Source organism: Chlamydomonas reinhardtii, chromosome 3 (genome assembly GCF_000002595.2).
Source record: "Chlamydomonas reinhardtii strain CC-503 cw92 mt+ chromosome 3, whole genome shotgun sequence".
In the NCBI taxonomy this organism is placed as follows: Eukaryota; Viridiplantae; Chlorophyta; class Chlorophyceae; order Chlamydomonadales; family Chlamydomonadaceae; genus Chlamydomonas; species Chlamydomonas reinhardtii.
Genome location: NC_057006.1, coordinates 5,152,024 through 5,177,704, shown reverse-complemented (window position 1 = coordinate 5,177,704; position 25,681 = coordinate 5,152,024). Strand labels below are relative to the sequence as shown.

At 63.8% G+C, this 25,681-nt stretch overlaps 3 protein-coding genes across 3 annotated transcripts; 2 read left to right on the top strand and 1 right to left on the bottom strand.

The window, feature by feature from the left end:
- The first annotated feature begins 56 nt into the window (after positions 1-56).
- On the top strand, positions 57-4,024 carry CHLRE_03g182300v5 (uncharacterized protein). Its single transcript, XM_001702898.2, has 9 exons — positions 57-490; positions 733-995; positions 1,301-1,424; positions 1,565-1,710; positions 1,895-1,955; positions 2,092-2,171; positions 2,330-2,485; positions 2,710-2,764; positions 2,905-4,024. Exons 1-9 carry the CDS (start codon positions 170-172, stop codon positions 3,076-3,078), a joined length of 1,380 nt encoding a protein of 459 aa, XP_001702950.2. The 5' UTR covers positions 57-169; the 3' UTR covers positions 3,079-4,024.
- Positions 4,025-8,529: 4,505 nt separating this feature from the next.
- On the top strand, positions 8,530-21,985 carry CHLRE_03g182200v5 (uncharacterized protein). Its single transcript, XM_043061061.1, has 23 exons — positions 8,530-8,652; positions 9,016-9,067; positions 9,370-9,621; positions 9,865-10,677; positions 10,907-11,050; positions 11,232-11,354; positions 11,571-11,633; positions 11,758-11,812; positions 11,935-11,994; positions 12,119-12,231; positions 12,438-12,837; positions 12,957-14,406; positions 14,602-14,832; positions 15,081-15,214; positions 15,357-15,455; positions 15,631-15,740; positions 15,914-16,105; positions 16,331-16,420; positions 16,578-16,643; positions 16,813-17,475; positions 17,607-17,730; positions 17,959-20,221; positions 20,440-21,985. Exons 1-23 carry the CDS (start codon positions 8,630-8,632, stop codon positions 21,086-21,088), a joined length of 8,169 nt encoding a protein of 2,722 aa, XP_042926190.1. The 5' UTR covers positions 8,530-8,629; the 3' UTR covers positions 21,089-21,985.
- Positions 21,986-21,995: 10 nt separating this feature from the next.
- CHLRE_03g182150v5 (uncharacterized protein) lies at positions 21,996-25,619 on the bottom strand. The gene is made up of 5 exons (XM_001702863.2): positions 24,953-25,619; positions 24,654-24,851; positions 24,474-24,554; positions 23,889-24,135; positions 21,996-23,441 (listed from the first exon to the last, which is right to left on the bottom strand). Exons 1-5 carry the CDS (start codon positions 25,055-25,057, stop codon positions 23,281-23,283), a joined length of 792 nt encoding a protein of 263 aa, XP_001702915.1. The 5' UTR covers positions 25,058-25,619; the 3' UTR covers positions 21,996-23,280.
- Between the last annotated feature and the right edge of the window lie 62 nt (positions 25,620-25,681).

Sequence of the window (25,681 nt, the reverse complement as noted above, 5' to 3'; positions counted from 1 at the left end):
CGCACACCCTTGTTCAGTTGTAACCTCGACAGTTGTTGCGTGTGCATGCTACACGTTATCTAGTCTCTAGGTCTCCAGCAAGCGGGCTCTCGCGCCCTCAGCTTTTCTGCTCCCAAAACCAGGGCTTAACTTGCAGACGGAAGCTTTGCGAACATATTGTTTTAGGAGGATGCAGAGCTCCTTGCCCCTGCGCGCGAGGGGGCAAGCGAGCACTTCAGGCAGGGCAGGCCCTGGCCATGGGCGAAGCGTGCAGCACCTTCCCGTGCGGCAAGTAGCGCTATCAGTGCGCTGCAGGCCACACGTTGGACGGGAGTGCCCGCGTGGTCGGTGCGCGTTAGTTGCCCGAGCGCTGTCCGATTCCTCAACAACGGAGTTTGCTATAGTGGAGGAGGCTGCGACGCTGGACGCGACACCCCATCCATCTCCACCAGAGGATCTTAAACCTGCAGACCTGGCGGGAGGGCTGACGCTCTCAGACCTGGCGCTGCAGGTGCGGGTTGGGCAACGTGCCGACCCTTCCACGCCGCGGGCAGTGCAACAGGCGGGGAGAGGTATTGCTCTTGCTTGTGGGTTGTGGACCTCCCATTGCGTGTTACAGTGGGAGAATCTGCGTGGCTGCATGGCACCGGCTGCAGCCGGAAGCAGCACCGCAGGAATGGCATCACCCCCAACGCATGCTGCGCAGGCCTTCCTTGTCAACACGAGCGTGTTTTGATGTTATATCTTACGCAGGTCCACCAGCTGCGGTGCCTGGTGCAGACGCAGCAGGACATCATATACTCGCAGAAAGCAAAGATAGAGCAGCTTACGGAAACTGTGCAGGAGGAGATACAACGGGGGCGGCCGTTGCCCACGGTGCCGCCCCCGGCTACCTCCAGCATGGACGGCATGCCGCCACCGCCCCGCGCCATCAGCCCCTTCGCCATGCAGGCGGTGGGCTATGGCGACCGGCGGCTGGCGGGCTTGTACGACGCGCGCTTCCACAGCACACACAAGTGCGTGTGGATGTGGCGGACGGGGGGCTGCGAGGGCAGGCGCGAAAGCACGTTCACTAGCAGGCCTGGGCATGGCTGGCGTTACGGGTGTGACGCGCCAGACGTCCGTGGTGTCAGGGCTGCATGGGCGTCAGGGATCGGAGACAGCTTGGACCAACTTTTGTTGCCTGAGCGGCACGTCCGGCATGCCGGGCTGCTTAGGGGTCAGGCTGCAGGGCTGCCGGTGCTTGTCCACGAGCCCGTCCCGCCTTCCATCAACCGCTGAGCTGACCGGCTGTGGCCTTGCCGGGGCTGTGTGACTGCAGCGGCGCCACGCCCAAGGACTACCGCGTGCTCCCAGAACGCATCATCCTGGTGCGGCACGCGGAGTCGGAGGGCAATGTGGACAACAAGGCCTACAGCTACATCCCCGACTCGCAAGTGCCGCTGGTGAGAAGCGGCTCTGTCTAGCCCTGTCGTGCTACAGCTTTTCTTCCCAAATGGAGACACCAGTGCACGGCTGCACACATACCGCATTCTTGTGTACATGCTGGACCTGAGCGGTTGCGCATGTGTGTACATGTCTGCAGACGGCGCGAGGACACATGCAGGCGCGCGAGGCGGGGCAGATGATTAAGCAGGTGATGAAGTCGGACCCCGAGGCGCGCGACAACTTCCGCCTCTTCTTCTACATCTCCCCCTACAAGCGCTCGCTGCAGACCTACGAGGGCATCTGGTGGGTGCACTGGGCCATGTAGGAATATGGTCTGTGGGTGCATTATGCGGCTCAAGCTGTCGCTGGTGTGGGCTGAAAGCTGCGGCTATGAGCCCCAGCGAATATGGGGCACATGCTCTTGGTCTTGTTTCCGACTGATGAGGCTTGACATGGACGCTACTGGCCGCTCCCTGCCGCCTCGCAGCTCTCAATTCCCCAGCCATCACCTACTCGGGGTGCAGGAAGAGGTGCAACTGCGCGAGCAGGTGAGCGCCGGGTTGGGGTGGACAGCGGGCTTCAGTGTGTGGGGCAGCTGAATGTACAAACTTGCGTATGGTGGGACTGATTGTCGGCTGACCGGTTTTTTTGTCGTGCGCACCTGCCGCGATGCCGCCTGTGTAGGACTTCGGCAACTTCCAGGACCATGTGGGCAAGCAGCGCGAGAAGGCAGAGCGCCTCCGCTTCGGGCGTTTCTTCTACCGGTGAGACCCGGCTCCAGCCTTGTCGTTAGCCGTTGTGCTGGCTCGTAGGTACCGTATACCGCCATAGCTAGTTGGCTCTCCGCTCCAGGTCCAGGTCCGCTCCGCTGCAGCCGGTCATGCAACAGAAAAGGCACTGAGCGGACCGGCATGTGACGCAGGTTCCCGAACGGTGAGAGCGGGGCTGACGTTTACGACCGCATCACCATCTTCGAGGACCACATGATCCGTGACATCAACGCCGGCCGCTTCGCCGACAAGACGTCGCTGGTCCTGGTGACTCACGGCCTTGCGCTGCGTGTCTTCCTCATGCGCTGGTGCGTCGGGTGACGTGACGTTGCTTGAGGGGGTGACGGTGAGGCTGTCTTAGTGCCGGTACGCGCGGCACACGTGCGACGAGGCATGCCTGGCAAAGCGGGCTGAGTCGGCATGGTTGCAGTGGGGACAGGTGACGGCAGAATACGTGTGGACGATAAAAAGAGGCATTGGCACGCTGACTGCCTACCATACTGGTTGCCTGTTGGTTGCTGGTGTGGTGCAGGTTCCACTGGACGGTGGACGAGTTCCTGTCCGTGTACAACCCCGGCAACGCTGAGGTGAGAGGCTGCTGCGACTGCGTGAGCTAACGCCGTGTGGTTTGGCATGGCGGCCGAGCCTGCACTTGAAGCTGCACTTGAAGCTGCTTGAAGCTTGTCCTGACGGTAACCTCCCTCTGACGCTCTGCGCTGCGCTGCAGCCGCTGGTCCTGGAGCGCGTGCACTTCAGCGATGACACGTCGTGGCGCCACACCAAGTCGCTGTACCGCCTGACGGACGAGAGCATGCGCGCACTCAAGGGCTGCACCATGGAGATGTGCTCCACAGACCACCTGCCGCGCTCCGGGCTCAAGGTCTCGACGCGCCTGTTGTAAAGGGTCGCCAGACTGTGCACACGGCATCGGAAAAAAGGACAGCGTGCAGGTCGCGGAACATCGTCGTGCGTGCATGCGTGTCTTGAGTGAGAGCGAGAGAGGGGTTGTAGCGAGCTGTATGTTATTGTGGTGGGTGAGCTGTTCTTCGGGTAACTGTGAACAAGCATTGGCACATGGCTTCTATAGCAGGCAATCATAGCTTCACATCACGGACGTGATCATGTACAGGTGTACGGGTACCATAATGCGTCTGTGTTTGTTGACCACCTCCGAAGCAGTGGAAGCTTCTATGCCTTCAATGCTGATTCTTGTAACGAGGTGCTGGAACGACGCGTGGGCGCGCTTGCTCATCAAGGCCGCAATTACCTTATCCGCTGTCCCGGGAGCACCAGCAGCAGCAGGGGGTCGGGTGATGATGTGGGGCGCGGTGTATGGAGGTGGCATCCTGTGTATTTATCTGGGCGCTTCATTGCGCCAAGCCAATCGAGTTGTCACAGGTTCGATTTTGTGGCGTGAGAGCCGCCTCACCCCAGTTAGTGCACGTGCTTGAGTGCTGTGCCGCATTAGGGTGTAGGTATGCAGTTTTGGTGTGATCGGACAGGGGTGGGACAGGATACAGGGCAGGTTGACGTAGTCGGGTAGTGTGCAGCGTCGTCCCGGGCCCCAACATTTAATTTGCAACGTGGGCATGAGCGCGAGTGGGTGGTCACAGCAACGCTTGATGGCTGGGAAATGAGGACATATTGCGCGTGGCATTTCAGGCGCATACGCGTGAGCGAACAGGTGCACACGAATTTGGCGCCATTGATGCGGTGTATAGCGGTGCCTCTCCGCCAACTCAGCATCGATTCGGCGGCGAAGCGGGGCAACCGCTTGCAAGCGCAGGGTGCCCAGGGGATGACGTGAGAATCATGCGGATACCACCACATTGGAAACGTGATCCTGAGGGGCTTCGCCCTCCTGAACTCTTCCAACTGAGGGGGGTCAGGGGCACACGGGTATGACGCCGGTCTGATGAGGGCTCAGCCCAACCTTGCCCGACGTCGTGGTCCCACACTCCCACCACCCATGGGTCCCACAGACAAGTGTTCCCCTGTCACGGGAAAAGGGGCTGAGCCCCTCCACAGTCTGAGGCCGAACAACCTCATCGCCCGGACATAGCCGGGGTCGGTTTCCACAGGCACATAGCCAAACCAGGTGCCTAGCAATCGCGATGCCATAGCAGAGCCAACCGCAGCCAGACGTAGCACAGTTGTCAACAGCCGCACTACTTGTCATGCCGCTACGCATGCCCTGCCAGCCCCACCGCGGACCGCTACCTAGACACCAGCTGGCTCCTCAGCCTGCGCGCTTGCGCCGCTTCTTGGGCGGCGCCGCGCTCTCCTCCTCCACGTGGCCTTTCCCGCCCCCTCCGCTACCAACATGCACGCACGCACCCCCGCTGCTGCCGCCGCCGCCGCCGCCAGTCTGCAGCGATGCAGGTCGCTTGTGCCCCAGCAGCATCTCAACCAGCGCGTGCCGGATGTTGGTTGCGGAGTTGACGTCACGTCCCTGCACCGTCGGGAGGATAGAGTGAGTGAGTCCCACTGAGCCCACGACTGAGCCGTCACCCAGCCGTCGCCCAGCCATCACCCGCTCAGCCCCACTGAGCCCCACTGAGCCACTGAGCCCTCACCCACTGAGCCGTGTCATCCACGTGTCATCCCCACTGAGCCCCACTGAGCCCACGACTGAGCCCCACTGAGCCGTCACCCAGCCAGCCATCACCCACTGAGCCCCACTGAGCCGTCACCCAGCCACCCAGCCATCACCCAGCCAGCCGCCCGCCCGCAAAGTGGACTCACCCACACCGTCCCGCAGTGGTTGCACACTTGGACTTGGTGAGCACGTGAGCCCCCTATGGTACGACCGCCTGCAGGCAGCGCTGCCCGTCGCCGAGCAAGCGCCGCCCGCACTTCGCACACACCCTCTCAGTGCTTTCTGCTGACCGCTTTCACTGCTTGCAAGCGACAACAACCTCCGCTACCATCTGCATTCGCATTCGCATTTACGCATTTCAATGACCTGGGGAGGGAGGGGGCAAGAGTACAGTGTGAACCTTGCTGGCTACCCGGCTAACTGTACACGAGCCCCATCCTGTCCACCCGACCGCCTGTCTACTCATTCCAACCCGTCTGCTCCCATCTTGCCTGTGATGTGTTGAACTAGTTCACGTACACCACCAGGTGCGACTAATTGTCTTACAGCAGGCGGAGCAGTGCCCGGTTTGGGCCCCGCCCCAACCTGCTGATGCAACCGCCATAGCCAGTGTTGGCGTTGCCCCAGCCAACCATGACCTCCTCCTTGGGCCTTCCACCAGCCAGCTGCTGCGCCAGCTGCTCCAGCACCTGTACCCGTGGCATTGATGTAGCGTCAGCGCAATGCAGTTGGTGTGGGTGCATCTGCTGGCCCCCTCCCATCAAACCCCACCTTCTGCGTCCGCACATGGACAGTCAGGCGCCATCACCGCCGCTGGCCCCACTGACGGTAGAAACGGAGCAGGTGCCACAGCCCGTACTGTTGCACTGGCGCAGGCGCAGACCCGGCAGCCGCCGCCGCGTCCACGCCACCTCCAGAGTAGAGGTAGCGTATTCGCAGCTCATGCTCAGCTGCCGGCGCCACCCGCGCGCTGGGTATCCCCGCCTGACAGCGCTTGAGCGCCGGCTGCTCCTCTAGCCGTGCCTGCTGCCACAGCCGACGGTATGTCTGGCCTGTGCAGTGGCGGTAGCTAGCGCCAGACAGCCGGGTAAAGCAGGCGCGCTGCTGGCTGCGCCGTTCTGTTGCGGCACCACAGACAAGAAAAGGTGGCTCTCCCTCGCAAGGGAAAAGTGGGCTGTGCCGCCACGCCACGTCCTCCGTCTGAGGCCGAAGGTTCCGATACTAGCCTCATCTCCCGGACATAGCCGGGGTCGGTTTGTACAGGCACCGCCCGCCATATGTGCCCAGTCGCGCCCAGCTATCAAGCACTAGTGCAGCAGGCAGCAGGCCAACCAGACAGCAAGGAAAACCCCTCAACACCCTTGCCGCTGCAGCTGACTGCCCGCTACGCCATCCTCGTCAGCACAGGTCGCTAACCAGACAACACCGGCAGGTCTCAACCTGCGCGCCGGCGCCGCTTTGAAGGCGGCGCCGCGCTGTCCTCCTCCACGTGGCCTTGCCTGCCCCCTCTGCTCCGAACATGCGCGCCGCCACTGCCGCTGGGCCCAGGGCCGCCCGTGCCGCCACCACCACCGGGCCCAACGCCGTGGCCGCTGCTGTTGCCGCCGGTAGGCGCGGTGCCACCGCCGCCGCCACCGCCGTCTCCAGGCCCTGCACCGCCGCCACCGCCACCGCCACCGCCACCGCCGCCGCCAGGCCCTGCACCGCCACCGCCGCCAGCAGGTCGCAGGGCTGCAGGCCGCGGTTTGCCAAGCAGCATCTCCATCAGCGCGTGCCGCATGTTTGTAGCCGAGTTGGCGTCGCGGCCCTGCAGTTCAACATGCAAACAGGGCGTGTGTCATCCCGTGTGTCACCCCGTATCATCTCCAAACCGCCCTGTGTCATCCCGTGTCATCCCGTGTCATCATCTCCAAACCGACCTGCCGCCCCAAACCTGCCATCCCACTTACCCACACAGTCCCGCAGTGCTGGCACACTTGGACGTCGCGGGCACGCGAGCCACCAAACGGAATCACAACTTCCAGGCAGCGCTGCCCGTTATTACCAAGCAGGCACCGTCCGCACTTCGCACACACCTGCTCAGACACAGAGATAGGTTTGGGCCAGGTAAGGTACGTGTGCATTGAGCGTTGTGCGCATTGCTTTGTGAAGATCACAGCGTACCTGGCTGGTGTAGTACTCGTCCACGTAGACCACCAGGTGGGCGTACTTGTCCACCAGCAGACGCAGCAGCGCCCGGTTTGGGCCCCTGCCTGACCTGAATTGCGAAGTAAGTGAGTGAGTGGGTGAAGGTGAGTGGGTGAGTGAAGGTGGGTGAGTGAGTGCGTTGCTGAGCGAGTGGCCGGGTGAGTGAGTGGCTGAGTGAGCCAAGGACCAGAGCCCCTGCCTGACCTGCTGACGCAGCCGCCGTGGCCAGTGTTGGCGTTGCCCCAGCCGACGATGACCTCTGCCGCCTATTTTTCTACAATAGGGAATAGCAATTTATAATACGTGGCGCTCGCGGTTTGCACCAGTTTGGCACTTTTTGTCAACGCAGGCAGGCAGGCAGCAGGGGGGGGCACCACAGAAAAGCCGTGGAGGTTGCTAGCGGAAGGCCAGGTCAAGCTTTCCAACGTGTGGGGGCAGGGGCGACTCGCACGGATCAGCGGGCGAGAACCAAAGGCGAAAATGGTGGAGCACGCAAAGGGCAGATGAACCACAAAGTCAGGGTCCATCATCAGGTTCAGGTTCAGGGCCATGCATGGCTCCCAACCCTACACACTCGCACACCCCGACCTCAAGCTTATACCGTAATACGCAAACACATAGCCGCGGTATCAACCCGGCCTAAAGTCTTCACAGAACCACCAAGTCAGGGTCCATCGGCAGGGTCAGGGTCAGGGTCAGGGTCAGGGTCAGGGTCAGGGTCAGGGTCAGGGTCAGGGTCAGGGTCAGGGTCAGGGTCAGGGTCAGGGTCAGGGTCAGGGTCAGGGTCAGGGTCAGGGTCAGGGTCAGGGTCAGGGTCAGGGTCAGGGTCAGGGTCAGGGTCAGGGTCAGGGTCAGGGTCAGGGTCAGGGTCAGGGTCAGGGTCAGGGTCAGGGTCAGGGTCAGGGTCAGGGTCAGGGTCAGGGTCAGGGTCAGGGTCAGGGTCAGGGTCAGGGTCAGGGTCAGGGTCAGGGCCGCATGGATTTCTGCCCCACACACTCGCACACTCCCTCCCCCTCCCGCCCCCGCAGATTGGTGGGCACCAGATGTCCGAGGCCGCACACTGATGGAGGCTGGATGCTGGTGGAGGGAGATGGCTGGGAAGTGCAGCGCGCTGACACGGCGGTGGGGTAGCTAGAGGGACATGGCGTCCTTGATTTGTCAATGTATGGCTCACGGAACCCACGGAGACTCAAATGCTCCAATGGGGATAAAATGCCTAACACGTTCAACGGCACTTCATGAATGCGGATGTTACAGAGGGGACAGTCCCAGCACTTCATGGACGCATTACGTGGCTCTATTGGCGATGACCGCAGTGTCGGTGTAGCGCATGCATTTTTTTGTAAGTTATGCCGTGCCCTTTTTAGAAGCGGGTAGGGTCACTCTCCACGTATGTTGGATGTCCCTCGAAGATGGTCCAATGGATGATGTCCGGCACAGGAAGAGCGGGTGAAGTGGGGCAGGAAGTTGCTGGACGATGCGGCTGGCGCTGTGTGTGACGGTGTGTGCAGGCGTCTGATCTCCCGGACTGTCAACCTCTGCGGCCTTGCCTTCCACAAGCTGACAGTTAGCACATAGGGCCGCCCTGCCGCTGTCTCGCTGGTTAGAAACGTGCCGGGTAACAAGGAGGTGGCTGCCGTCGGCAAAAACGCAGTGCCGGGTAAAAATGGTGGAGCGGGCTCTAAGATGGTCCGTATCCTCATGCCGCAACCACCCATCAGCCCGACGGGCGCGGGCTGCAGACTGTCCTGACCAACACCTTAACATTGAATTGACCAGCTGATGTACACACTGCGCGGAGCCTTGCACGCACGAAACCAGCAGCTCGGCGGGCAGCCCAATATGGTTTCTACCTGTACAATATCCACCACCTGAGCATACGTTTAGCTGTTTACGCAGTGCTGCTATGTTGCTGAGTTAGTAGTTAGCCGGGGGGGCCCGGTCGGTGCGCATGCGTGCTGAACGGTCCGTCGCAGCAGCGCTTGTGTTGCTGGTCCTGCATGCATGCTACCATGTAGCAGCTCGTTTCTCCTTTTCTCTTGGCACGCCCAGTCCTGGCTGCTCAGCCGATGTGGACCATGCGCTCGCCTTCTTTGCTGCCAAGGTAACCATGGTCCTTAAGCATTTAATAGCAACACGTACCATCTGTTGGCTCCTCAAAGCAATAGGCGTGGCCCACCGCATTCTCTCGTTGGGAAGTTTGAAGTCGCGTTCTAGTGGACGTGGCCAACCCCACCTCGCAAACTTAGCCTGGCAGGCAGGGCAAAAGTCGGGGGTATCCAGCCATGCACGAAAGGAGACGGGGGGGAGGAGGGGCCGGAGGGGGGGAGGCGTGGCCTCCATGTGTACTGACGGGGCTTCCCGCCGCTGCCTCTATTTTGACGCCCGTGTGTGGTGTGTGCACAGGCGACGGTGCGGCCTGACCTGCTGGCGCTGGTAACCAGCTCGGCATCCTACCCGGTCACGTACACATCACGCATAGTCCCGGCGCGATGCTCAGCAACGGAGCTTGCGGCTGGTGTCGCTGCCCTGGGTGCAGACAGCCAGTTCGTAGTGGCAGGTGCTGGCGGCGCCGAGGCGCAGCTGGCGCAGTCGCTGGCGGCCGGCGTGAGGCCACTGTTCCACCCCGGAGTCACCAGCAGCCGTGTCTATGAGCTGGTAGGTGGGGCTGAGGGTTGGCGCCCGGCTGCTGGATGTTGTGCCAACGGCATGTCAAGGTGACGTGCAGGAGAGGTTACTCGATAGTACGGATATCGTACTTACTTGGCGCTCGTGGGCCGGTCTGGCGAGGGGCCACAAGGCACCCAGGACCAAACAGGGGCGCAGGGTGCTTTTATGTACCGTTGCCGCGGCTTGCGCCGGCCTGCATGCCAAACCACCCGCACCTCACCTCACCCGCAGAGCCTGAGCGGCGTGTATGCAGTTGCCACGCCGTCGGCGCTGTATGCCATGCCTGCCGTGCGCGCAATGCTGGTGCGCGGCGGCGTGTCGCGTGTGGCGGTGGCATACCGTGTTGACGGCGAGCCGGCCCTGGCGGACGCCTGCGCCGGCGTGCTGGCGGCCGCGCCCTCGCTGCAGCAGCTGCAACCGGGGACCGTCATCCTGTCGTACAACTATACGACCGCGGACGCGCAGGCGCCGGGCTTTTACACCCAGTTGATGGCGCGCATATACGGCAGCGACGGCGGTGGCGATGGCGGCGCGGCGCTTGAGGCACTGGTGGCGTGCGACGAGGCTGCTGCGCTGGCGGACATGTCCGCTGCGCTGGCGGAGTTGGACGACTTGCCCGCCGCCACGTTCCTGCTGGAGGGCCCCACCAGCAACGCCATGCTGGGGCTGTTCACGCAGCCCGACTACATGCAGTCGGCGGCGCAATGGTTGCCGGCGGCGCGGTACGCAGACCCGCTGTTCGGCGGCGGCGCTGACTACGCGGCGGGGTTTGCGGCGGCGAACGGCGGCCAGCAGCCGGGAGAGGACGCGGCGGGCGCGTCGGCGTCGGCGTTCACACTGGCTCTGGCGTTGCGTGCTGCCTTTGTGAACTGCAACGTCAGTATCGATGTGGTGCAGACGGGGGACGTGGAGCGGCTGCTTGGGGACCCGTCGGCGCTGTCGTGTGACAGCCCTGGCGGGGCGGGGCCGCTGCGCAACGTGACCGGCTACCAGCTGGTTGCTCGCGCGCTGCGGGAGGGCCGGTTCGACACCTTCTACGGGCCGGTGCGTCGGGCGGCGCCGGCAGGATGCGCCATAGCGCGCATAGCTGCAAGTGTTGCGAGGGGGGGTGGTTGAGCCGGGGTGGACTCGTTGGGGTGTGCGGCTTAGCAGGCACAGCGTGCCGGCCATCGGCGGAGGCCATTGGCCCGCACAGCTGCACATGCTCTGGTCCGTGGCGTCAACACGTTGATGCGGAACTGAGCGCTGCATGTGGCTTCGTGTATGCCTGCAGGTGGCGTTTGGCGCGTCGGGCCGGAACCTGGCCAAACCCGTGGTGACGACGCAGGTGTTGGATGGCAGTGTGCAGGTGGTGCTGCCGGCGGAGGCCGCCACCGCACAGCTGGTGGTGCCCACACCGCGGCCACATGACAACAAGGTAAGCCAGCATGCGCGTCTGTGTGTTTGCACCTATTGGTGACGCGCGCCCCAGCTTGCTGTGCATGGGTGCCCTGGGGAGCGGGTGTCGTTTGGGGCCGACCCTGGCACTGCAACGTGGTCCCTTGACGTCGACTGCTACAAGGGTCCACTGGGGTCACTCCCTCTCATCGCCCTCGCAGCCGGCGCTGCCACCTGGCGCGGTGGCGGGCATTGTGGTTGGGTCGCTGTCGCTTGTCCCGCTGGTCGCGCTGCTGTGGCTGTACCGGAGACAGCGGCGGCGCCACCGCAATTTGTTCGGCCAGGTGTGTGCGCCCGCCACACACACACACACTTGCATCTTTCGTTTTCTTTTTTAACATACCCACTGCACCGACAGCTGCGGTCAAAGGCTGTACAGTTGCAATGAAGCCGTACTCAGCCAGGCTTGTAGCACGTGTCTGGCCCGGCATCTGTGGGGGGAGTTTGCAGGCTGAGGCATTACTTCCTCACCTCGCACGGCCATGCGTTGTGTGCAACAGGTTCGGCCGCCGGGCGTGGGGCCGCTCACGACGCTGCTTTTGACGGACATTGAATCTAGCACGGTAAGCGCGGGCTAAGCTGTGTGTCCTGTCACATGCACATGCATACCGCGTACGGCATAGAGGAAGGCCGTTCTGTTGTTGACGAATGATTCATTGCATGATGCTGCTCCTGCGCACACTGCAGACGCTGTGGGAGTCCCTGCCTCCTAGCGTGATGGAGCGGGCGATGGAGCTGCACGGTGAGCCACGGATGCAACTGCCTGTCGGATCCGGGCCGGGAGCACCACAGGTTGGGGCACTCTGACGCGTGGCTGGTCGCTGATGGCCCGTGAAGTGGTGTACCTTCCATCATGCCCTGCAGATGGCATTATCCGTGGTCTTGCAGCCGAGCATGATGGCTACGAAAGTGCTAATGAAGGCGGTAAGGATATTACGTTTGAAGCGCACCATACGGAGAGTACCGGTAGTGTGCTGGGTTGCAAGATTGCTATAATGCAGCAAAGGCTCTGACATTGAATCCCTTACGACGCGTATGCCCTGTGCAGACTCCTTCACCATTTGCTTCCACAACTCGTTTGAGGCAGTGCTGTTCGCGGTTAAGGCCCAACAGCGGCTGCTGCTGGCAGCCTGGCCGGAGGCACTGCTGCGGCACGAAAAGGTGTGCGGTGGCGGCTACGCAGGGGTGTAGCGGGGATAACCGGGCCAGCAGCCCTTTAAGTGGCATCGCATACGGTCAGGTGCAAGTACAGGGACAGGATGATTACATACCCGTGGGCGTAGTGCTGTCGGGTCATGGCATGCCGGGCTGGGATGGGGCTCGCTTCCTGCGCTCATGTCCGGCCGCGCCTTTTCCTGCCTCCCCAGGCTGAGGCGGTGTGGATGACGCTTGTGACCGACGGCTCCGTGCTGAGCACTGCCTGCCAGACGAGCAGCTGGTGCTCGGAGCTGCTGTCGGTGGTGCACAGCAAGTCCATCACCGCACACAACGTGGCCGGCGGTATGGGCGGCACCTTGGGCAGCGCGGCGGCGGGGCTGCAGATGCGCGCCGCCAGCTTGCAGAAGAGCTTCGTGGGCGCAGCGCGCAGCATGCGGCGGCGCATAGGCACCAGCATGGCGAGCTTCACGGCCACCAACCACCTCAGCCGCGCGCCCACCAGCAACAGCCTGGAGAACATGCGCATTAGCACCAACCCCAACATGGACAGCGGCGTCGTGTCGGCGCTGGGCTTCGCATCCACAGTCAATGCGTCGCCCAGCGTGGCAGGTTGGTCCCAAGTTCTCTATTGTCGTCCACGGTCTCTTTTTGTCGCTGCACTGTTTTCAATGCACCCGTGTATAGCGTTGCAGACCATGAGAACCCCTCGCTCGCATGACGCGCCTCAGGCACGGGCGGCACGAACGGAGCGGGCGGGGCGGACGGCAGCGGAGGCGAGGCTCCGCCGCCGCGGCGGCTGGGGCTCATGGCAATGCTCAGTGCGCGGCTGGCGGTGCGGGCCACGTTTGATGGCTTCTCGTCAACAGTGCTCAGCCGCAGCGGGCACAGCGGCTCGGGAATGTTGCAGGGCGTAGCTGCAAACGGGCGAGGCGGCGCCGCGCCCGGGCAGATTGGCTCGCCAATCGACGTGGTGCCTGGGCCCGACGGCCGGATTTCGCCCTCCGCGGCGGCTGCGATTGCGGCCCTCGTGACCGGCACGACTGGCAGCGGCCGCGCGGACAGCCCCAGCGCGTGGAGCCCGCTGCCTAGCGCGGCGCAGCTGCGCCAGGGTGCGGACTCGGGGCCGCGGTCTGCCGGCATGTCGCCCGGGCCGTCGGCGGGCGGTCCCTCCAACACTTGGATGAGCATGCTTGGCCAGTCGGCGGCCTATCAGAACCCGTCATCAGGGACCTCAGGACGGGTGCCGCCCGGCGGCCGCATGCCGCTGCTGCCCTCCCCGCTGCAGCGCACGACACAAGCCAACCCCATGCCTAGCCCGCCGCAGGCGCCCCTGCCGCCCGCGCCCGCCCCACGCCCGCCATCACCGGGCATTGCTACACTTGGCAGCCCGGGGTCTGACGTCACAACCGGAGGTGGTGTGCTTAGTGCAGGCATTCCCGCGCTCGGGTCCGGCGCGAACGACAGCCGCAGCGGCCGGACGGAGGCGCCGGCTGTCACCAGCAGCACCGCCGGCGCCGACGACTCGGGTGACTTCCGGTACGTCCATGCCGTGCCTGTGTCGGCCCTGCCGCCGCCGGCACCCGCACCCCAGCACCAACAGCACCGCCTTCATCATCAGCAGCAACAGCAACAACAGCAGCAATGGCCGCGACACCGTAGCGTGGACAATTCGTCTGGGGTGCTGCCGGCGATGCGGGCCGTGCCGGTGGGTTACGCCGTAGCGCAGCTGGGCGCTGGTGGACCCACTACCAGCTCCCCCGCCGGCTCCATCACCGTGGGCCCGCCGCCGGCTGCGTCAGGCGCCGCCGTCCCAGCCGGGGCCAGCGGCAGCGCTGCCCTCGTCGGCATGCCAGGCGGCTCTATCGAGGTACCGGGATCGGCGCTGTTTAACACCTCGAACGTGCCAGCCTCGGCTGGCGCGGTGACGACGGAAGACCCTCTGATGCTGGCGTTCGGCAGCCATGCCGGCATGCGGCGGGCGTCCTCCATGGAGATGGTCATGGTGGGCCACGCCTCGCCCAGTGCGCTAGGTGTCGGTGGTGGCGGCGGCATAGCAGGCGCGCAGCTGCCGGCGCCGCTGGTGTCAGGCATGGGCCGGGACAGCGCGGGCATGCGCTCGCTGCCGGGCGCGCAGGCGGGCAGCAGCATACCCTGGCGCGAGGGCATCATCCACCCGAGGTGCGTGTGTGCTGAGGGCGAGCAGGAAACTGCAAACCGCTTTACAGGTCTTTGGGGGAGGCGCAACAGGCGTATGTTGTGCAGCTCTTGCGTTGTGGGATTCCGACAGGCAAGGCCCAGTGCTGCTGTACCACCGCCACCACTGTCCCTGACTTGCGCCGTCTGCTCTCGGCCATCTCCTCCTGCCACCACCAGGCTGAGCGCCGGGCATTACACGCTGCACTCGCACACCTCGTCCAACCCGCAAGCGCGGCTGGCCATTTTGGGGCAGCTGGGCATCGGCGGCGGGGCAGGGGCAGGCGGCGGCGCTGATGACGGCTACTCGGTTGGGGCCGCCCCCTCGGTGATGCCCAGCGGCCTGCCAAGCACTGCGATGCCGCACTTGAAGAACAGTGTGCTGGGAAAACTCATCGGCACCATGTTCAGGTGCGTGGAAGTTGCGCGTGCCGGGTGTTGGAAGGCCAGCACGCGCTCACGTGCTGCTATTTCGGCACCGCTGACGGCCTCGCTTGCGGAGCCGAGGGTGCGGAGCTGTGTGTTTGGGGTATGGGCTCAACACAGCTGGTCAAGTGGGGAATGTACGGCCTGGGCGCATGGCGCTTGGCGCATCTGCAGCCCGCTGCCCTACCGGTGTAAATGACTCCCCGGACTACTGTACTGAATCCCCGTGACAGGCGCTCCCGGCCCGAGGACGCAATCCGCATCCTGGCGCAACGCGGGCTGCGTGTGCGCATGGGAATGCACTCCGGGCTCACCGACCCGCACGCCATCTCCATCAACAAAGCCTCGGGCCGGACCCAGTACACAGGTGAGCACCTGGGCTCTGGGGCCTTGCTGCAACGCACGGCGCTCAAGCCATGAGTGCCAGCCCGCAGCCCACCAAGGTCGCGACAAGCATTGCACCCCGCCCACTGGCTGGTGTGTACCGCCACGATGCTGACCAACCACAGGTGAATTCCTGACGGTGTCCAAGCGCACCGGTGACGCCGCCAACGGCGGTCAGATCGTGCTGACGGAGGAGACCTACCGGCAACTGCCGGCGCGATCACGTGAGCTGCCACTAAAATGCTGCGGGTGCCATGGCCGTCGCCAACTCAGCCTCTGTCTATTTTCCCAGCCGCGGGGCTACACGCGTCTCCTACTGGCAGAAGTTTACAAGATGCGCCATTCAGCAAGCATTGCGCCCGTGTATCGCCGCTTGGCCCCGCCTCTTCCCCCCTGCAGTGCTGCGGCGTGCCTGGGTGCTGCACATGGGCCAGCACCACCTGGGCGACCTGTACAGCTCCGTGCAGGCCGAGCTGGAGGACGAGGACAGCGAGTACCAGCTCTACCAGGTGCGTCCAGGCGTGAGGGCGTGTAGGCATGCAGGCGTGTGAGCTAGTGGGTGCGCCTGTCAGTGATTGTGTGCGCATGTGCAGGCCGCTCGCGTGTGCAGCCCCCGCCCTGCTCCACACACACGCCGCTTGTGCACGCATGCGCCCGCTTGGCTGGTGTGTTTGCGCCGCAGGTGCTGGGCTATGAGCTGGCGGTGCGGCTGGCGCTGCTGGCGCCGCTACGCACGCCCGCCTGCCTCATCACGGGTGTGCTGGGCGCGCCGGTGGGCGGCCTGGTGATTGCGTTCATGTACGTGCACGCGCTGCAGCAGCTCATGGCCTGGAACAGCGAGGTCACCATGGAGGCGGTGGAGCTGTTCCACAGGGTGAGCGCGAGCGCGCCAGGCGGGAGGGTGGGCTGGGGAGCTACCTGAGAGAGTTTTCTTTAGTAAGGCACAAGGGTGCGGTATTGCGATGCAGTGTGGCGCTCGCGCTGTTGCCGTGAGATGCATTCCTGGTTGAGCCTGTCGAGCTACTTCGCCATACTTACCCAAAGAGATGTGTGTTTTGTGTGTGTGTGTGTGTCTGTGTCTGTGTGTGTCACGGCACAGGTGGCAGCCCACCGCTGCAAGGCGCACGACGGCTATGTGAGCGAGAGCCAAGAGGGGCTGGTGCTGGTGGCGTTCCGCGACCCGGCGCAGGTGCGCGCGGTGGGCCGTACGTGCTGCAGGCCGTGCCTGGCTGTATCCAGTGGGTATGCGCAACCTCGCCAGTGGGTATGCGCAACCTCGCCACAACACCAATATACTGAGTTTGACACGCTCATGCGCTCTGCGCCTTGTTCCCTCCATGCTGCAGGCGCTGCTATGGGCGCTGACAACGCAGCAGGCGCTGCTCAATGCGCCATGGGACCCTGAGCTGCTTGTAAGTTGTTACGACTTTCGGTTGCGGATTGATGATGCCAAAGCGTTAACTTGTGCCCTGATGATGCTGCCCAAACTTGTCCCTCACTCCTGCACTGGTGATCGTTTGCCTTGCACCGGATGGTCCCTCGTCCTCGACGCCTTTTTTCCACTCCCCGTCACCTGCGCAGGAGCACGAGTTGGCCGAGGAGGTGACGGTGGTGGTGCCGCTAGAGGGCCTCGCACCTAGCGACCGCCCGCCCGGCATGGCTGGTGTTGGTGGGACTGGCAACGGCCCCAGCGGTGCGCACGCAGGCGGCCAAGACATGCACCTGCACCCTGCGCTCATGGCTGGCGGCGCCAACGTGTGGCCGCCCAGCGGCGCCAACGCTCGCCTCTCAACGGCCAGCAATGCCCTGCCGGCGCAAGCGTCGCAGCAGCACCACCAGCAGCAGCAGCAGCAGCAGCAGCAGCAGCAGCAGCAGCAGCAGCAGCCAATGAGCCTCGACCAGAGCCAGGTACAGCTGCCGCTGGGCGTGTCAGACGCGGCAGTGACGCTGCCTGACGGCACCTCCACCCTGGACATGTCTGTGTCGCGCCGCACGCCCATCACTTCGGGCGCGGCGGAGCTGGAGACGGGCGCCATCCGCACCTTTGAGGAAAGCAACCACGGCCCGCCGCAGCGCGCCGGTAGCACCGGCACTGCCGGCGGCCTTCCGGCGGCCAGCAGTGGCACGGGTGGCACGGCACGAGGCGGCGGCGGGCCACCCCTGGGGGGCGGCATTGGCGCGGCAGTGGCGGCGATGTTGGGCATGTACGACGACGACGAACTGCCGCCGGGGATGGTCCGCAAGGTGCGTGCGTGTGTGTGTGTGTGTGTGTGTGTGTGTGTGTGTGTGTGTGTGTGTGTGTGTGTGTGTGTGCAAAATGACGACACAGACACAAGGATTGACAAGGGCTGCCTCCCGCCCATTGGATGACGCAGGTGATGCAGCGCGGACTGCGCATGCGTGTGGGCATCGACGTGGGCCGCCTCACGGAGAGCCTCTCGCCCGTATCCTCGACAGTGGTGTTCCGCGGCAAGGCCATGAACCGTGCAGCGCGCATAGGTGCGTCGTGGTTGCGCTATTCTGCGTTGAATGATTAGCATGCGCACGGTCTTGGGTAAAGGCCTCGGCGGGGTGCCTGACATGGTGGGCATGGCGGGCACAGGGGGTGGGCTCGGGCATACACAGGACGTACAGCTATGCTTGTTATCAACAGCACGCCGTGCTTTGTTCGTGCGGATCGCGTCATCGTTCACCCTTGTGCGCCGCCCGGCTCGCATGATTGGACAGGCATGCTTGCGACGGCAGGCCAGGTGCTGTGCAGCGCGAGTGCGTGGAGCGGCGCCAAGGCCAGTCGCGCCGTGAACGTCACCGACCGCATCAACTCGGTCAGCATGGGCCGTCACGTGCTCCGTGGCGTAGCCGAGCCGATTGAGGTGTTCCACTGCCGGTTGCGTGTGTCCACCGTCGACGCGCCCACTGGCGCTACTGCGACGGGGGCTGCTGTTGAGGCCATCGCCGACGGGACGCCGCCACCAACTGCTGGCGGCGGCGCGCCGCTGCCGGCTGGCGCTGCGATGACCGCGACAGCGTTGGCCCTTGCGAACAGCCACGCATCCACTTCAGCGGGGGCGTCGTCGGCGCCGTACGGCCCTGCAGGTGCGCCGGCTGCGTCTGCAGCCTTGACAGCCGCCAGTGGGCTACCTCGGCTGGACACGGGACATGTGGACCACTACCCAGGACGTATGGGGCCCGCATCATTGAGCCGAGGGCGCCCAGGCACGCCGACGGCCGGCGGGCGGCGGCAGCACCAGCACTACCACGTGGCGCCATCACCGCACAAGCGCCTGTCCGTGGCAGCGGCGCCCAATGCGGGGGCGGCTGGGGCGGCGGCGGCCGCGGCAGCGGCCAACGAGGACCTGTCGCGAGGCGGCTCTGCGTCCGCGCCGCTTGCGCCCTTTGCGTTGACAGGGATGCCACTGAGCCCGTTCGTCCAGAGCAGCGTCACCGAGGTCAACACTGCGGCCGGCACGCCCACGCTTCTGGTCCCGGAGGCGGGCGGGTTAGGTCATGGAGGTCTTGCAGGCGCCTTCCGTCACTCCTCCGCCGCGTCTGGCAGGCAGTCGCCCTCAGCGCCGCTCGTCACCGCATCGCTGTTCGACCGTGTTTGGGAGGACGCCGGCGCAGCGGGGGTAATCGACTCCGCCTTCGCCGCCACCTCAGCACAGCGCACACCCGGTACGCAGGTGTCTGTTGCGTTCACTGGCATGGCGCCTGCCGAGGTGGCGGGCCCTGCAAGCGCGGACGCGGCGGAGGCTGAGGCCGTTGGCCCGATGAAGGAACCTAGCCCCGGCGGCAGCGGCAGTGGCCTGGGCGCGGCAGGGCCACCGGCGCCGTGGTCGGTCCTGGATCACAACAGCCACGCGCCCCTGTCCGGGCATTTGCCGCTGCCGCCCCTGCCCGAAGCTGAGATGCTTCTGGAGCCCTACCCCAGCGTGTTGGCGAGCGGGCCCAATACCCTTCCGTCACCGCAAGCAGCCCCCACCGCTGCGGCGCCCGCGCCCGCGGCCGGCTCCCATTCCACCGGTACCGGCACAGACCAGTGCCTAGCCACGGGCGGTGAGCACGCCAGCAGCGCTGCCGGCATCTCCGCCGCCTGGGCCGCGGAGCAGCGCTATTTCGGCTCGGCGCCGGCCGGCGGTGTCCGCACGCTAAGCCGTGCTGCGGCCAGCGCCAACGCCCGGGCGGGCGCCAGGCTGGGCGAGCACCTAGACTCAGGCACTGGTAGCGGCGGCGACCGGCGCAGCAGCGCGCAATTCCCGGGTAGGAGCGTGGAGGGCCGCAGCAGTGCCGCCCTCCTCACGCTGCCGTCGCTGTCGCAGTTGCTGGGGCGGGAATCTGCAGCTGGGGGTGTGGCGACCAGCGGGGTGCGCAGCCACCTCGGCCATGACGGCATGGACCCGGCGTCGCCCGCGTACAGCGGCTCCGCGCCGCGCCGCAGCCTCGCGGGAGTGGATAGCGCGGCAGCCACAGCGGGAATGGCCGGTGCCTTTGCCAGTGCGGGTCGCCTCGCATCCGTGCTGAGCGGCCGATTCAGTGGACCCGGCCTCCACAAGCCTGAAGCGCGGGGGAGCACTGGGCATTCAGGCGGGCTGCTGCGCCTCGGGCTCGGCTTGGGGCTGGGCGCAGGGGCCAGTGGCGGTGATCGGGTGCGGGGCGGCGGCGGCCTGGCACGCCTCGGCGGTGGCGGCGGCGGGCGGCGCAGCAGCACCGGTGGTGACCGCAGCAGCCCTAGCGGCGCCCATACAAGCCTGGCGGCAAGCGCGACGCACGGCAATAGTGCTGGCGGCAGCACCTCGGGCCAGGCGCCGCAGCATCCGCGCGGCCCGGCGGGATCTGGTGGTGATGCGCCGCGGCGCACGCGGCGGCGCTCAGTGCTGCACACCCGTGCAGCGAACGTGGACCCTGGATCCATCAATCGTGCGCTGCTGAATTCGACCAGCATCGGGCGCCGAGACCGCATTGCCGGACTCAAGAGCGGCGACAGCCGCAGGTAAGAACTCCAGCAGGGGCCAGGGCGACCAACTTTTTTTGGAGGCTGTGTCATGACTCCATTCGGCTCTCTCTGTATATGACTGCTTGAGTGACGCACCTCACTGAGCACTGCATGGTGGCTTCTGAGTGTTGCAGGACGAGCACCGGTACCGGTACCGTGCTTTTGAGCTAAGTGTGTGTCGCGTCTGCCTCTGCCCTCGTGTTCTCTCACCGCAGGCGGCTGAGCACGCCAACGCTGGAGGTGGTCACCATGGGCACCACGTCGCCCACGAGCCTCACGCCGCAGAGCGCGCGGGCGCCGGTTGCCACACAGCGCACATCCTCGTTACAGGCAGGCGCCACAGCCACGCGGGGCGGCGGTGCCGGTGGCCGCAGCGCCAGCGGCGAGGACACGCACGGTGACAACCCGTACACCACGTATGGCGACCTGACCGGCGGCGGCCACCACGACGGGCTTGAGGCCGCGGCACTGCACCTGCACGCGGAAGACGCCGACGAGGTGGGCGAGTTTGAGGTGCGGGACCGGGCCACGGGCGGCGGCGGGCGGTCCAGCCACGTCACCATCCTGCACAGAGACGAGCGCGAGCGGCCGTCACGCGGGCGGAGGCGCTCGGGGGCGGAGGACGGCGCCACCGGGAACAGTGTGGAGGGCGTCATTGCGCGCTCGCTGCATGAAGGCCGTGAGCGCCTGTCGAGCGCAGCGGCGGCGATCATGGGCTTTGCTCACCTGGGCCGCACCAGCAGGCACCGGACCAGCAGCCGCGGCGTGAATGCGCCGACGCCCGGTAGCGCTGAGGAGTCACGGCCCGGCTCTGGCACCGTAGCCGTGGTGGTGCCAACGTTTGAGGATGATGTGCGGCAGTGAGCAGGACGATATCCACAAAGTTGGCGTTGCTGGGCCCTAAAGACGAGGTTGGGCAGAATTCTCGGCCTAGGGTACATGCGTATTGTATCGGAATGTGCGCGCGCGTGTGCATGCCACGTCACGCACGGTGAGGCGTCGTTTGCATTGGCGTGCGATGCGCAAATATGATATTTAGTAACCATGCGTGTCGGTCGCATGTGTTGAGGGTGGCAGCCCATGGGCTGGGATCCAGGTTTGCACATCTAGAGGGTGACCGGCATTGGTGCATGGCTTGGGCATTCATTGGCTAATACGAGTGGTCAACTGAAGGTGCATGTGTAGGCGGTGGGAGGAGGGGGGCGGCGGGATCAGTGCGGGTGAAGCTGTGATGCGTGGTGGCGGTGTGGACAGCTCGAAAGGGTTCATGCTGGAGTGCCTGCAGCGACCGCATACCTTGATCCTCGCGATCTCAGGTACAGTGCGTGCTATAGAGGGTGCAGCACTCGCACAAGACATACGACGGCTGACGCTGCAGCTTGGGAGCACGCGGCACGTTCTGAGGTGCGGTGCATTGCCAAGTCCCGAGGCCTGTTAGTACCGTAACACAGATCTCATAACTTTGAAGCGGTCTCAAATGCAAAGTGAGGCGAAGACAGGGCGCATGCTCAAATCGGTTGATACCGGAGGTGAGCCGCGCCAGGATGTGACTGGGTGTGACAGCTAAGACATGACCGGAGACGCTTTGCGCATGGCCGGTAACTCCGCAAAATGCAGTCCCGTTCACATACACTGCAAAGTGCAAGCAGCTGGGGAGCATGCCATCAAAGATGCTTTGCGGACACGTCAACTTGGTGGGCACTTGGCCAGTCGGTCGTGCTGGCGTGCAGTGCCCTGAGGTTTGGGGAGCCTGGTCAACTTGGTCAGCCAGCGTGGGTGCGAGATTGCTGGGTGGGGTTCGCCCCTCCTGAGTTGCACACAGTGCATGTACTTCGTGGTAATGCCCCCACATACTAGCAACGAAATCACATCCTCTACGGGATATGATCATATATCAAACCGCGCGTTCAGGGCTACTTGCCTACTCCATACCTTCGTGCAGCCTATTCCGAATCCTTCTGTCCGCGCCCGCCTATGGCCCTATCCCAGTATCCCTATTCCGGTTCCCGAAACATTAACTAACCAAGACATGTACGACTGTTCGCGATAGATCTCTAACACAATCTTCATCAATGTACGAGCTCCTCGGGGCAATGCGAAACACCGCCTGCCTGCCGCGGTGGTATGAGGCAGAAGACTTCAGGCTTCCTACCTGCTGCGGTTGTTCTGCCACACGGTGGTAATGCTGAGAATACTACACCCACGTCCCACGTGCTGATGATACACAACTATAAACCCTGACCTCCGGTAATAGCGTACGAGGTTGCGTATCATCGGGTGGCCGCGTGAGCCTTCTCTGGGTGATGGGGCGCGGGATTCCTGGGAAGTGGGAACTGATGAGTGCGCATGCCAATGCTGGTGCTGTAGTGCTGAACAATCGGGCTGACAAGATAACGCCACGACTTCTGTTAGGCATGCCAGCTGAGATACGTGGCCCGCCTCTAGCACTCGCACCACTGGCACAAGCCGCCAGCTGCCTCGAACACGATCGTGTCGTCGCTGTTGCAATCGATCTCTTGCAGCATATCTGCACGGCACGGCGGCGGACGAGAGGAGCAGCGGCACAGGGAAGCACAGGGGAGATGTGGGCATCGCCGAATGCTACACACGAAAGGCAATATAAATAACCATAGCCGTTTGGGATGGTTCGAGTACAGGCATTCGACGCCGTCAAAATGCGCACACCATGGGTAGTAGCCCCCATGGCCCACGTCCAACTCTCCAATCACATCATCTCATCACACTTCACGCCCACAATGCACTGTTAGGGCGCCCACGCCGCTGTTCATTGCAGCAAAAAGCGAACAGGCCCGAAACCGCAGTCTCCCAAATCCGCACACGCTATAGATATGATTCATGTTTACTCCTGCATACAAAATTCACGGCACACACCGGGTGCCTCTGCTCTGTCCTAATGACTAAACCGCTCTCGCATCAACCACCATGCAGGCCTCTTCCACAGCAGCCTTGCACTGCCGCTCCGGGACGCTGCCATCTCTCCAGCTGCTCATGACAACCGCCTAGGCTCTAAAGCTCCAACACAGCTCCAAGCTCGCTTAGTCGCGGGCAGTGTAGCCGTAGTATTGGAGCATGGGGACCACAACGGCAATCAGCAGCAGGGTGCCCACAACGGTGCTGGTAACGTTCCGGCTCTTCTCAGTCTCCTCCTTCGTGCGGTAGGTGCGCTCACGATTCTGCTCGTTGCGGACCGGCGCCTCTGCGGAGCGTAGTGCAAACACGCATAACAGCACGGGGCTAGTGAAGCATGGGCTATCGTAGCTACTGGCGCGCGTGACGGTCTCGCGGCGCGAAGTGCGGTTGGGGGTGCTTCGGAGCGCTGAGCTTTCACGCGCTTACGTCCATACGCAGTTAGCCACAATCCTGCGTTCATGCCCCTTTAACGCTGTACTATGGAATCGAGGACGCGGGCTCCTTCGCGGGAACGTACTGAAAGCGCCTGCTCTCTGTCTAGGCGCAACATCGGCAAGTGCCGCGGCCTCTTGCACCCTGTTCCTCGCCCATCCCGCCTTGCCGTTGACCCCCTTTTCCTAAACCCAATCCTTACCCCTGGCCCATCCGCCCTTCCCTCCCCAACATCACCGTAGCCAGCCGCTTCCACTTCCCACCCATAGCCGGCGCTCTGCCGCTGCCATCCACAACTCACCGGGCACGGGGTTGCCCAGCAGCTTGGCCTCCAGGCGCTCCACCGCCGACACCACCGTCTGGTTGTACTTCTCCTCCTCAGTGAAGATGGGGATGTTGGTGGAGATGATGGAGTCGATCAGGTCGTCACCCACGGCGCCGGTGAAGCCAGCGCCGCCGGTAACGGCGCCCTCCTTGGAGGCGGTCACCACCAGCAGCAGGCCCTTATCCTTGCCCGCCTCGGCGGTGGGGTACCAGTTCTCCAGCACCTGAACAGGATTTGAAGGGCGGGTTCCAGGCAAGACTACTTAGTTAGAAGACGGCGATGTTGAAACGGCGCGGCGTTGCACAGACTCCTCAAGTAGGTAAGGGCGGCCCAGGCGTTTCAACTGAGAGTGTGGGAGATAGGTGCGGCGGCTGTTAAACGGTGTGCGGCTGTTAAACGGAAGCGGCGACCTTCACGCTTCATGCGTGAACGATGTGTGGACACCCCAGGAGCAGCACACGGTGTTCCGCATGCCCGCTGAGCCGCACGCCGCAGCTCCCCATCCAACACCCCACTCCCCAACTCTTCCTCCACCCGCTGGAATCCAGTCTCTGGCCTGACCTTATCAGCGAACGCGAAGGCGTCAGTCTCGAACTCCAGGCGCCGAACGGTCACCACCTCGACACGGTAGCCAGTCTGGATCTGCGTGGGTGAATTTCATCGCCCCAGAAGAAAAGTTAGACCACTAAGCGTTGCAGAAAACCTCTCAGTGCGCGCGATCGGCCACATGTGCTGACGCACCTCCAGCAGCTTGAGGCGCTTGTTGATGTCCTGGCGAGTGGCCTTGCTCAGCACGCTGGCATCATCAATGAAGTAGTTGGAGGTGGGGGTGGGCTCGCCCAGGATATCGAACTCCGAGGCAATGGCAGGGGCGCCCAGGGCACCCAGCGACAGCATAGCCGCGGCACCGACAGAAGCAAGCTTCTGGCCCAGCGACGACTGCAAAAATCATGGCAGCAATAGCATCAGCACCCCTGGAAAGACTAGCTGAAGACTGTTCACTCCTGTGGTCCGCAAGCAAAATGGCCAGTAAGCCTTACCTGCGCCTTGCACACCACGGCCTTGCGGCACACGCTGGGACGCGCAGCCCTAGCTCCCGACTTCTGAGCGGGGCGAACGCCCGAAGCCTTCTGCGCGAGCTGCATGGTTTCTGTGGTTGTGCAAGTCCCCGGCTGGGCAAGGATCGGAGGAATAACGCGTCGAAATAGGTCCTACTATATGCATCAGGAAGGCATGTCTGAAGACTAATGCTCGAGGTGCTAGTCAGATGGGAACGTCACGATTGCGTGCTTGCACAGCTGTGGTCCCGCGAAGCGAGAGCCTGGTAAGATATATAAAAGCGATAACGGGCTATATTCTGGGATTCATGCATGCAAAGCTCGTTTGTGTGGAGCTGCGCGCCTTCCCCCGCCACACCCGGGTTCCTACACGCGCGTCTCCGCCCCCCAGCCACATTCGGACCCCAACCTTCCTCTGCACGCCACATCGACGCAGTATTATTGGATGAGTGCTATCGCTCATAGTGCGTCAGCTAAGTTCCGAGTTTCGAATGCTGCCGACAAGTTGGCGCTACTTCCGCCGTGTGCGCCGTTCTCTGACAGTGCTCATCCGAGAGCAAGCCTACTACTAGAGCAGGTCGTCGGCGTTGCAGGTGGCACGCCCTTAAGATCTAGGGCAAGTATCGCTCGCGACTCGCGTCTTGTAACCATCGTATTCTCTGCCGCAATCACGAATTCACGATGGCGCTAGCCTGCGGCTGTGCGAGTGCT